The sequence below is a fragment of the Triturus cristatus genome, chromosome 1_2 (assembly GCF_964204655.1).
Source record: "Triturus cristatus chromosome 1_2, aTriCri1.1, whole genome shotgun sequence".
Classification (NCBI taxonomy): domain Eukaryota; kingdom Metazoa; phylum Chordata; class Amphibia; order Caudata; family Salamandridae; genus Triturus; species Triturus cristatus.
Window position 1 is genome coordinate 986,734,482 of NC_140580.1, and position 12,152 is coordinate 986,746,633.

The window sequence follows — 12,152 nt, forward strand, 5'->3', positions numbered from 1 at the left end:
CTTGTTCGTGGCTCTCCTCCTTTGTCGTCTCTTCTGGTCCTTGCTCCTTCACCATTGGCCTAGCTTGTTCACCTTCCTTGCTTATTCTGTTTCTGTTCTCAGCACAATTCGACCAAAAGCAACCCCCGTACCACTTCCGGGTTGTCCTTCTCACAATGTGAAAATCACTGGTCGTGACTTTCCTGTTTCAGTTTCCCATATTCACCAATTGCGGCTTCCTCAGATTCCTGTAACTTTTACTCATCACAGCCTCTTTGCCTTCTGGCTGCAAAAAGAGCGAACCTCTTTCAGTATCTACAATGAGAAACTATGCAAATATGTTCAGGAGGTTTCCTACATTGTAAACAGCCATAACAAAAATTCCATTCGTTGTTAAGGCAAAGGTAAGATTTTGTAGTTAGAGACTCACATGCTTTTTACCTATTTACCAAACAGATTGTGGTTTACCATTTCTAATGCTGCAACAAATATTACCAGTCAAGTTGGAAGGGTATCACTGACCACAAAATAAAATTTTTTGAGTGGTAATGTGGACTAGCCCAGGTATTAGAAGAATTAATGCCAAATAAATTCTGCAGATAATCAGCATTGGTAGCCAATCTAGAAAAGAGAGCTAAAAAGGCAGGCTTGGAAGAAGAAAGGGCCTTCCATGCCTCCATAGTCTTAGAAGGCACAGTTTGAACATGCCCAGCAGGATGCAAGCAGTCCAGTTCCTTATGCACCCCAATAGGAACTGTGTTTATATCTACCTTTTGTTATTTTTGAAGAGACTCCCAAAGAGGATCCAGTCATCATGAAATAGGAATATCTGGTAGAGAATCTGCTCTAGATGGAACAGGAAAAGCAAACAGATCTAAAACTGAGAATTTGTATTTCTCTTTTAAGTTTTGAGCATGGTCGCTGAGAAATTGACCAAAAACTCCATGACCACTTCTCTGCTGTCCTTTGCAAAAGCAGGCAGAGAGATATGCTTTACTTTTTGCCTTGCTGTTCAAATGAAGTACTTAGAAAGCAGGCCACAAGGTGGAGGAGTTCACAAAGTTACAGGATTACTGTTGGTGATGGAAGGTTAAAAAACATGTCCGAGACCCTGCATGTTTGTCACAAAACCAGGTGTACTGTGACTGAAATTGGGGAGGAGGAGAATGAGAATGAGGGTCCAGAACAAGGGACATTTTCCCAGTTGTGGAACACTTTTACCATTAAGTGACAATTGTTGTGATCACAGAGTTTGTGCTTTAAGTGCTGAACAGTAGAGCTGCTAGAACTTGAAAATAGGTTGCCTTCAGTGGATTTCTTTATTGGTTAAAAAATAGAAAGTACCTGATGAGCCCCTGAAGGGTTTTGTGGAGGCGATGGGTTCTGATTGACCTCTGGCATGACCACAACCCTTCACAGCAGCAATTCCAGGCTAGACTTCATCCTTATACATCACATACATGTGGGCTCATTTTGCTCGGTGACCGACGGGCAAGGGGAATCTCATATCATTCTCCAGTAGACGTACAGCTGTCGGGCCCAAAACAAGACAACGCTCTCCCTCCGAGATTAGACCCCAGGTTGATCAAAAAAGAAACTTTTCGGCAGAGGATTAGGGTACAGACAGAACTGTATTTCAAAGAGAATGAGGGGACCATCCACTCCGCTTGCACACTGTGGGAAGCATATAAAACGGTTATAAGAGGAGCTCGAGAGGGAAATTAAAAAACTGGAGGCTACTGCATTGACCAATGGGGTCTCAGAATCTACTATCCTCCATCAGATTAGTTTGAAGCAAGGGGAATTGCGAGATTTGGCAGAAGACAGGGCCAGGGCGCAGGCACTGGCGACACAGAGGAAGCTACATCACATAGGGGACAAAGCAAGCAAAATTATAGCTTGGCTTGAGATCAGAGATCAGGGCAGGAATTTGGTTTGGGAATCTGGAAACCTGACGGAACTGTACACAAGACTGGGGGAAGAAATGGCGGACTACTACAAGCAATTGTACACACCAGTCTCGACCCACACCGCAGAGGAAAATGTGGAACTCCTACGGGATATATCCCTCCCCAGGCTATCAAGTGATGATCAAACTACATTAGAACAAGATTCGGCTGTAGAGGAGATAGTGGGGGCTATTCAAGACCTGAAATCGGGCAAGGCGTGGGCCCCAATGGCATTCCAGTCAAACTTTATAAAAGGGTGGCAAGCGTAGTGGCGCAGCATATGCTAAACATATTCCAGATGGCCAGGGAGATAGGGCTCCTCCCGGAAGACCAGTCTACGGCTGCCATAGTGGCCATACCTTAACAGGGCAAGCCCCCAGAAATGTGCAGTTGATATCGGCCCATATCCCTACACAACATAAAAATAAAGGTCCTGGCAAAGGCCATCGCGTCCCGACTAGCCACAGTAATATTCTCAGTGATACACCCTGACCAATCCGGCTTTATGCCTCACAGAAGCACCAGACTAAACCTTAGGTGACTGTATGTTGTACTAAACACGGTCCAGGCACAGTTGGGGAGGAGCCCGCTCTACTCTCACTGGATTCCTGAATGGCGTTTGATAACATCGAATGGCCTTACATATTTGCAGTCCTCGACAGGATGGGCTTCGGCCAGGAATTTATTAAATGGGTTAGACTACTATACACTGATCCGAGGGTGCGGGTCAAAGTCAACAGAGTCATGTTCTTGGGCTTTGCGCTGTGGCAGGGAACGAGGCACGGATGCCCACTATCCTCTATGATCTTCGCGCTGGCACTTGAACTCCTAGCAGCATGGGTCCAGACAGATCCTCTAGTGTGGGTCATCAAGGGAACTAGAGAATGAGAGGAGCGTATCTCGCTATAGGCTGATGATATACTCCTTTTTGTCACCCGACCATATGGCACGGTGGCTAGACTACTTAACATATTCTGGAATTTTTATAGCTATTCTGGCTATAAGATTAACTGGGATAATTCCCTCTTACTTCCCCTATCAGGAGACATCCCACCAAGACTGGCAAGGTCTACACCCCTGCTGGTGCGAACGCATTTTAAGTACCTAGGTATCCAGGGACGCAAAGGATTTCTTAGAAGATAATCTCCTTCCATTGGTTAAGCGCTTCAGGGGGGAAGTGATACACTGGAGAGGCCTCCCTCTGTCTCTCATGGGCAGGGTGATCCTGTGTAAAATTATGGCTCTGACCCGGTTTCTAAACGTTCTCCAGAAAGCACCCTGTAGGTCCCCACCAAAACTCTTTAAGAAAATAGACGGAGTTATTATGTGGGCTCCTGTTGAATGGGAGAAGCTCCAGAATAGTGTTGTACAAGCTGCAGAGGGAAGGGTATGAGGGAGGTCTGGCAGTCCCAGATATTAAGAGATACTATTGGGCAGCCCAGTTGACCACGGTTAATGCGTGGGTTTTACGCGAACAGAGAAGAGCTGGCCTACCGAGTGGACCGCCAGGCGACGTGTAAGAGGGGTTATCTAGAGGTGCTATACCATAAGAAGGGAAGATGTCACCACTACGCACCCAGACAGTGATCCAAATATGGCATGAGGTCCATCGATATTTCAAATGTGCAGATACGGTGATGGAGGAAACCCCCTTCTGGGACAGCGACCTACTAAAAGAGGTGGGACACCTGGATGGATTTCACAAAAGGGGGCTACTGGGGATAGACACGCTGGGGAATTCTTGGCAAAAAAAAGGCCCTGATTTCATTTGAGGGCCTGCAGACAGAGTACAGCATGGCAGGAACAGAAAGGTTTTGTTACCTACAACTAAGTCATGCACTCAGGAGTCACATCACAAAGGGAGAACAAGTCATGGAGTACACACCACTAGAAGCTAGGCATCTCCTAGACCATATGACCACAAAGTCCATTTACCCGAAGCACAAGAAGATTCTACACAGCTCACCGGATCCCCTGGGACCACTGAGGGAGTCTTTGGAGTTCAAAGTTGGTCTGCTAGAGGACAACGATTGGGCTGAGGCACTTCAGAGCTCAAGGGAGGTGGCCATCAGATCCTGTTTCAGAATAGTACAACTAAGAATCCTACACAAGCCCTATCTATCTTGATCACTTATGTATAAACTGGGATGTAGCGACTCTGACAAGTGTACGAGGTGCTGCTGGAGCAAAGGGACATTTTTTCCACATACTGTGGGAATGCCCACTTATCTGAAGATACGGGGAGAGGTTATGAGGGCCATGGCAGAGGTCACGGGTTTAGAGATCTTGCTGAAAGCAAGATGGCTTCTTCTGTGTGTAACGGGCAAAGAGGCCTGGCCTACAAACCAGAAGAAGTGGCTCATGCTGTCTGTTATAGTGGCAAAAAGGAACATAGCCAGGGCTTGGGGTGCAGACCTCCCACCAAACCTGAAAGCCTGAGAACAAGACCTTGATTGATGGAGTCAGGCTGAAAAAGTCATCTATCAGAGCAGAGGTTGCACCAGGAAATGAGAGATGGTGTGAGGGCAGTGGAAGGGATACAGAGGAAATCAGCGGGGCAGCTTAGGAGCAGGGAATGGTCCGTATGCTCTTTGATACGCTGTTACACGTAGACCGAGATAAGGTGCCTTCCTAGTTGAACCCAGCCTAGGGAGATTTTGGTACTCAAGATCCAACACTTGCTGATGTGTTAGGCCCTGTGTTCACTGTATTGATTGATACTTCTTTGTACTGTACATGAGCAAAATGTTGAATAAACAGAATTTTTTAAAAAAGAAATAGAAAGTACCAGAGTTCATGAATCAAGTACTTCAACTCTTCTATCTCTCATTATTCTTTGGACTGATATGTTGAATACTAGTAGCTCAAGAATCGCCCAAATCCTACTCTGTTGCCTAAAATGGTAATGATATTGAAGTTAAAGCTTGCTTTCTACACCTCTGTAATTTGCCATTTGTAATGGTTGTATTGGTGCCAGGACCCTGGAGAGGGTCAAGCTGAACCTCTGAAATAATGAAGTTGATCAAAGGGTTATTAGCCTTTTTGGGGTATGCAGCCCTAGGATCCTGCTATGCTACAGGCTACTCTAGGTCTGTTCATTCGAGTTCTGAGGCAGTAGCTGTTCCTCTTAAACCAGATATGACTTGGAAAAACTGCCTGGTACCAAAGGCCTTCTGGGATTCTGGAGATTTCCTCTCCTGAACAGGTGGTTGAGAGCCTGATTGGGAAGGACACATTCAAATCTGTAAAGATAGGTATTGCCAAAATGGTCACCGCTCCCAGTACCAAATCTCTGGTTGGTGTATTTCTTTTGGCCCAGTGGATAAGTTGGAAACCTAAGACGCCGCAGCAGATGTGGGCCCCAGGCAGTGTTGGGAGCCTTCTGAGTAAAGGACAGCTAGAGGCTTGCATGGAGCTGTAAAGGCCAAATAGACAAATGGGGTGCAGTGATTGGAAGCAGAAAGATGGGTAATGTCGTGATTTGTCCGCTATTCTCCTCAAGTTTGGAAGGGTTACAGGGACTTTGATGTAAAGAGATTCTTTGAAACCAATGTTTAAAAATGATGATTGAGGAAAGACTGAGTATGAACAAAAAAAAGGCAAATCTTGGAGCTCTGCACTGCACTGAGGGAGATCCCTGCTATGACTGCAATGACAAGATAGGAAGACCATGCAACGCCTAATGAAATGCCACATAAGGACAAGGATGAAACAGACTAACTTGCCCTAAGAATTCAACTGGTTAATACAGACATAAGGAGGACACACAGTCACAAACTTTCACTGAGAAATACCCCTAATAGACCTATTGACTATAATAAACCTGTAATAAGGTGAATGGGGCATCCACCACGTTTGTGTTGGAGTACCCCCATCTCAACCAAACTCTAAAGAAGGCCCTTAGTCAAGCAAGTAATGCTCCAACTTATTAATAATTTTCTTCCTCTCTTGGGCAACCTCCAATGGGGAAACAGCCTTTACTACGCAGCCAGAACTGCGCAGTTCCATTAGAACGTGGGCAATACAATGAACGTTCTTTTACCACGCGTTTCATCACACGCCTTCCATTTCCACACAAGTTGCTACAATGACTTGAATTAGGGAACGTGCTGTTGGACTTTAAATCCAACACCTTCCCTACCGTTGCACAGACTGGAGTTGGAATAGTAATATATACTATTCCAAAGTACAGCTCTTCCCTAAGGCAAGTCGTTGGAATGACTTGCATGGTAATGGAACGAGTGGTAACAACGCGTTCGTTGTATTGCCTGCGTTGTAATGGCATGTGTTGTAAAAGCATGCGTGATTGTATCATACATTCCCTCAACGTTGCACTGGCATGCGCTCCCTCTTTGAGATATACTAATTTGCCCAATTGGTATAAAAGTGTCCAAGTGTCCAACGAAAAAACATGTAAGGGGCAATCATCCAAAAGTATCAGACATTAGTTACAACTAAATAAAGGCCAACATGTGTTTTACAAGATTTCTTGCTTCATCAGGGCCATCAATTGGGATTATCATTCACTACAATATAATCAGAAAAGTGAACCATTAACAAAAACCTTATATTTAGTGGATTCTTTAAATCAAAAACAAGTAAACAAATCTACGTCTTAAATGTCAAGAAATCTTACAAAAAGAATCTTTTACAGAGACAATTTACTCCACAATATCCACATCTGACTAATAACCAGCACCTTGTAAAAGAGCAATTGTATGCATCGACAATGGCATTTGGTACATGACACTTCCTCACATATTACAGAGTTTTCAAACTATCTATAACTTACTAAGGGACAACAAGGAGAAAATTTGGGAATATCTAGACTCGTCATTGTTGCACATTTACAATGGAGCAAACTCATTCATCCAATAAAATGACCTTAAACCATTACAACCCAGAAATGCAACCCTTTACATATTCAATATATATATTGTCAAATTCATGCTCTCTTTTCTTTAAAATAAAACCTTACTCGGTAAAGATCTCATTACACCAAATCGATGCATAAATAAAGAATCTATTAAATAATAAATACCTTCCCATGTGTCTAATAGTGTATCTTGTATTTCCATGGTTAATATTTTCCTAAAACAAATTTAAGATACTTTCTACAATTAATAGTACCTTAAAGATCAAAAACTCATTTATTAACTCTCTCTACAGTAACTCATTCATTAACTCTCTCTACAATAATTCATCTGGCCTGGCCACATACCTCTCAATTTAAAAGTGTAACTGGCCAAGTGCCCTCTAGAGATCCGTATCCTATCAAACTTACATTCCCCAAACAACCTTTTATTTTATGTTGGACACAAGATGGCCGCTGTTACAACCAGCTTTCAGGAGTCAGAAACATTATAGTGGTTTGAGGCATCAATGGTGGAGGTAAACCATTGGTACATTTAACTAACTGTGAATTGCAAATAGAAAGGGCTGCCCTGTTTATGCTCCTTCTTATTTGTGATCCTGAATGAGCCGTTAAACCATTTTTGCGATTCAGAATGGCTTCACTGAATCGTGGAGTTAAAAGGAATATTTCTCTTTGGATAGGTTATATGGTCAACAATTCACCCTCATCAAACCACCATACTTATAGTCCACACATACCGCACTCATTAATGATTAAGGCACTTATAAGTCGATTACAACTTCTTATCAAAATATTAATGTATTTTAATCAGCATAAAAGTGTACAAATATGTGTTACACATAAAGAACTTGATCACATCATTAAAAAACACATAAATTCATATACATAGTAGGCACAATAATTTAAAATACACAATTAAAAAGGAGAATATGAAAAGACTATTCGCTGTGTTTTCTGAATTTTAATTTGGGTATCTACATAGACAGCATAAATCATGGATTTAAATTCCCTATCTCTAATTTGTAGAATTCATGCTTTGCTTTATACTGTCTATGTAGTCTAAATATTCGGTGCCATGCCAGAGAATGCTCTGTTACTCGTTCTCTGATTGCGGCAGACTTGTTGTTTCAGGAGCAGTGAGTTTGCACTTTGAGATGGACAGCCACCCCCTGATAATTCTAATTTGTGAGCCAGATAGATGGGGGTCTTGAAGTGAAGTGCTTTGTGAGTCAAGCAAGCGATCTTTAGTTGTATTCTAGCTTTGTGAGTTAGACAGTTTAGGGATTTTAAGACTGGGGATATGTTATAATTTCTTGTTGTACCAGTAATCAATCTGGCTACAGCATTAATGGAAGCCGTAAGTGGAGCCACATTTTGTTTGGGGAGACCACAGAGTGTGGAACTACCGTAGTCTAGCCTTGGAAATACTAGAGCTTGAACCACCCATTTGATGTCTTCCTGTGGAAGGAATGGTTTGAGATTCCTTAGTAACCTCATCTGGTGTGTATCACACTTGGTTGCATTGCTGATATGATTCTGTATGTTCAGGTGCATGGTGTTTCCTAGAGATTTAGGAGACTCAATAATGTGGGGGGAGCAGTTGAAAGCTAAAAGATGATGCATCCAGAGGTCAATCTTGGGGACCTGGTTAGGGGGAGCAATAAGAAGGAATTCTGTTTTGGGGTTGTTGAGCTTTAGGTATTTTTCAGTGAGCCAGTTTTAGGTGTTCATCAGGATGGAGTTGAGTGAAATGAAGTCTTCCGGGGAGGAGATTTTCAAATAAAGTTGGGTATCATCTGCATACATATGAAAGATAATGTTCTCTGAATTCAGGGCATTAGCTAATGGTCCCAAGAATAAATTGAAGAGTATGGGTGAAAAGGGGGACCCTTGTGGAACCCCCATTCAAACTGTAGATGGTTGAGATAGTGATTGATTCACTTTGACTCTTTGAGATCTGTTGTGGAGAAATAAGTGGATTGCAAAACCACACCTGATAGACCAATCCTGTGCTCTAGCGTGGATAATAATTTGCTGGGGCTAACAGTGTCAAAGGCAGAAGATAGGTCAAGGAGAATCTGGAAGCAGGATTCATTTTGGTCTAGCAACTTTAAAATGTCATCCAAGATGTGAGTGAGTGCAGATTCTGTGCTGTGGCCTCTCCTAAAGCCCAATTGATGTTGATCCAACAGTTGGAATTTCTCAATATGAACACAGAGTTGAGACTGCACACACTTTTCTGAAAGTTTTGCCAGTGTGGGGACGTTGGAAATAGGATGGAAATTATTCAGCTCATAACTGTCTGCGTTTGGTTTTTTAAAACTGGGGGATACTTGTGCTGCTTTTAGGCAGCTGGGTATCATGCCTTGCAATAGTGAAGCATTAACAATCGTTGCCCTAATGGGGAGGATGGCAGCCTTCTTTTATTTGAAATCGGAGGAGGTAAAGGGTCGTTGCAGTGGTTGGATGGTTGCAAGAAGGTGGGGAGTAAAGGTGTGCCAAGAGGCAATATTCTTGGGTCTAGTGCTAGGGGAGGATGAGCATCTCCTGGTGGTTAGGTTTAGCTGTCCGTCCAGAATTTGGAAGAAGAGCCCTTTTTAATTGTAGGTCGATATTGATGCTTGACGTTTTTTCGACAAAGAAAGTGCCCAATTTGTCGCAAGTAGGAGTGCCTTCGCAAGGGTTATGACGGATGGGTACTTTGAGTGATTGTTGATTAACAATTTTGAAAAGTTTAATGGGCAAGGTTCTGGCTCGATTAAGTTGAGATCTGAAGAAGTCGGCTTTTGCACTCTTGATCATTTTGCTGTAAGAGCTCCTGACAGCTTTAAGGAGGTTTAGGTGTTCAGTAGATGGTATAGAGCTCCAAGATCTTTTTGCTGACCTTAGGTTACGGCGTTCCAAGTTTAGGGTTTTGTACCAGGGTTTAGAGATTTTGGAGGAGACAATTTTGGTGTAAAGGGGCTATATCGTCCATGATACCGGAGATAGAGGCATTATAGAAATCACTGAGGACATGAACATCTTTCATTTTTGAATGAGGAGTCCAGGCCTTTGAACAGCAGGTTGCTAGCTCTTCAGTGTTGATATTTCTAAGGTTCCTTTTCTTGGGTTGAACGCCCTTCGCGGTACCTCCCTGTTAATAAAGAGGATGCAATAGTGTCCGGACCAGTCGCAAGGAATAATGGAGTCCATTGTGATGGTGTTACCTTTAGATATGATGAGATTCAGAGTTACTCCCTTATTGTGAGTTGGGCTATCACACAATTGTGTCAGCTCATAATCCAATAGGAAGGATTTAAGACAGTTCACTACATGATCATTTGGGTTAGACCAGTGGAGGTTGAAGTCTCCCAGGAAGATTTGGGACACTAAAGGGTGGTCGTTGGATGAGATGATTTCCATTAAATGCTCAATGAAGCAAAGATTTTTACCAGGGAGGAGGTAGAACGTGTGTAGTTTACAGACAGGGCGGTTTATGCTGGTAATGTTGATGCAAAGATATTCGCTGGAGGTTGAAGTGGTGGAATCTGATTGAGAAGGTGAGAGTATATTTTGGATTTACACAGGCTATTCCACCACCCTGTTTCAAATCACTGTCCCTATGAATTATGTCATGGCTAGGCAGGACTAGAAGGTCAAGGATAGGGGTGGAGGAGTAGTTTAGCCAAGTTTCTGTGAGGATAATGATGTCAAGCTCGTTGGTTAGGATGAGATCATAGATGTCAGAGGAGTGTTTACTCACTGATCTCTATTTGGAGCACTCTTGACATTAATACAATAGACAGGGCATCTGACACTTTTTAGTGAATGTCCTTCAACTCTAAATATGATCATAAATAACAACCAAGTCAAGCAATGTTTGCAACAGCCATTCCTAATGGAAAAGAAAAACATATACAGATCTTCCTCACTTCAGTTGTCTTAGGTTCCTCCAATACTGTATTTACTGTGGCTTACAGACTGCTTCCTTCCCTGTAACCATTTGTTTTCTCTCATAGCCCTTTATGCAAGTCAGAGATCTGCTGGAGACATCCACCACAAATGAGCCCCACAACCAGAGGATAAAGATTGAATATGCACAAGATTCAGCTGAAGGTATGACAAAATTGTTTGGCAGGGAGGTGAGGGATCACTGAAGGAAATTAAAGATTGTTATGAACATTACCAGGGCAAAGGAAGAAATACACCTTTGAGTGGGAACACAGCAATGTTGTCTACAGTGGCCACCTTTCAGAACGCTTTGGGACTTTTGTGTGGTACAAGCTACAGGGAACAGCTACAATGCAGCTCAATTACGTAGATGGGGAATTGTTACAAAAATGAGTTAAAGATAGAGTGAGCTAGTTAAGGAGAATGAACACTATGCTAAACCTATTAACCAGAACTTACGGCCCTTCCCCGAAGGCAATTTTGATCCAGCTTTAGCCTTAGTCTTATTCTAATTTTGTTCTACAAAGTCGGGGCATGCACTGAAAAGCAATACCCTCTTATAATGTATGCCATCTTTCCTCAGTTTTAATTATTATTGCCTAATTCAGATTCCAATTCAAAATAGCTTTTATTTATAGTTGAAAACCATTAAAAGCATACATACAGCTTATTCGCCATGCAGTGCAAATCCTTTATATGTAATGCAATCTGTTAAAAAGAAAAAAACACTAGTAAACGGATAAAACCACGACTAATTAAAATCTCAATCCTATCTTTTCCCATACAGATTCTACTGCTAATAGATAGCTGCTTAAACTAAAAACGATATCTAGGTGTTTCCTGAACCCCATGTTGCGGCAATTTGGGTGAATCCATTTCCTTCTAGAATTGGCACATACCGGACAGAAAAATAAAATCTGTGCAAGATTTTCTGTAGCGTCCAAACTACATAAAGTGCAGTTAGATTCTTCATTAGCATTATTGGCCGATTCCCACCTTACTGTAAAAGCTTTGATTTGGAGAATATCAAAAGAAAATTTCATGTACAGCGTTTTAGCCAAATGAGGTTGGACAATGTCCAGATATGCTTCAAAATAGCAAGAAATTGTGAAGTCAACCTTCCTAACCTGGGGTTTTGGTGAAGAGTGTTCAGAACATACTCTCAATATATCTGCTTCAGGTGCTTTTTTGAGTGTATCGTTTAGCCCCTTACATGTCAGCAGGTTCATGTTTGAGTCTCTTGGTTTTCTTGTTCCATTTGATTTTGACCACATAGAAAAAAGAAAATCCGCGCTTGGTCCACAAGATTAGTGCCTCTCAAACTCAGCCTTGTCAGCCCACAGTTGATGGAAGCCATCTGGCATTTAGCCTGGATGGTGGAGTAGCCATTGTTCAATTCCAATACTGTTGTGGGG

At 42.4% G+C, this 12,152-nt stretch overlaps 1 protein-coding gene across 1 annotated transcript in view; it reads left to right on the forward strand.

The window, feature by feature from the left end:
- The window catches only part of CCDC183 (coiled-coil domain containing 183), a 357,131-nt gene that overhangs the window by 325,434 nt on the left and 19,545 nt on the right, over window positions 1–12,152 (forward strand). Inside the window, exon 13 of the mRNA XM_085615709.1 lies at window positions 10,806–10,902. Coding sequence (XP_085471835.1) covers window positions 10,806–10,902 — 97 coding nt within the window. The remainder of the gene's footprint in view (window positions 1–10,805; window positions 10,903–12,152) is intronic.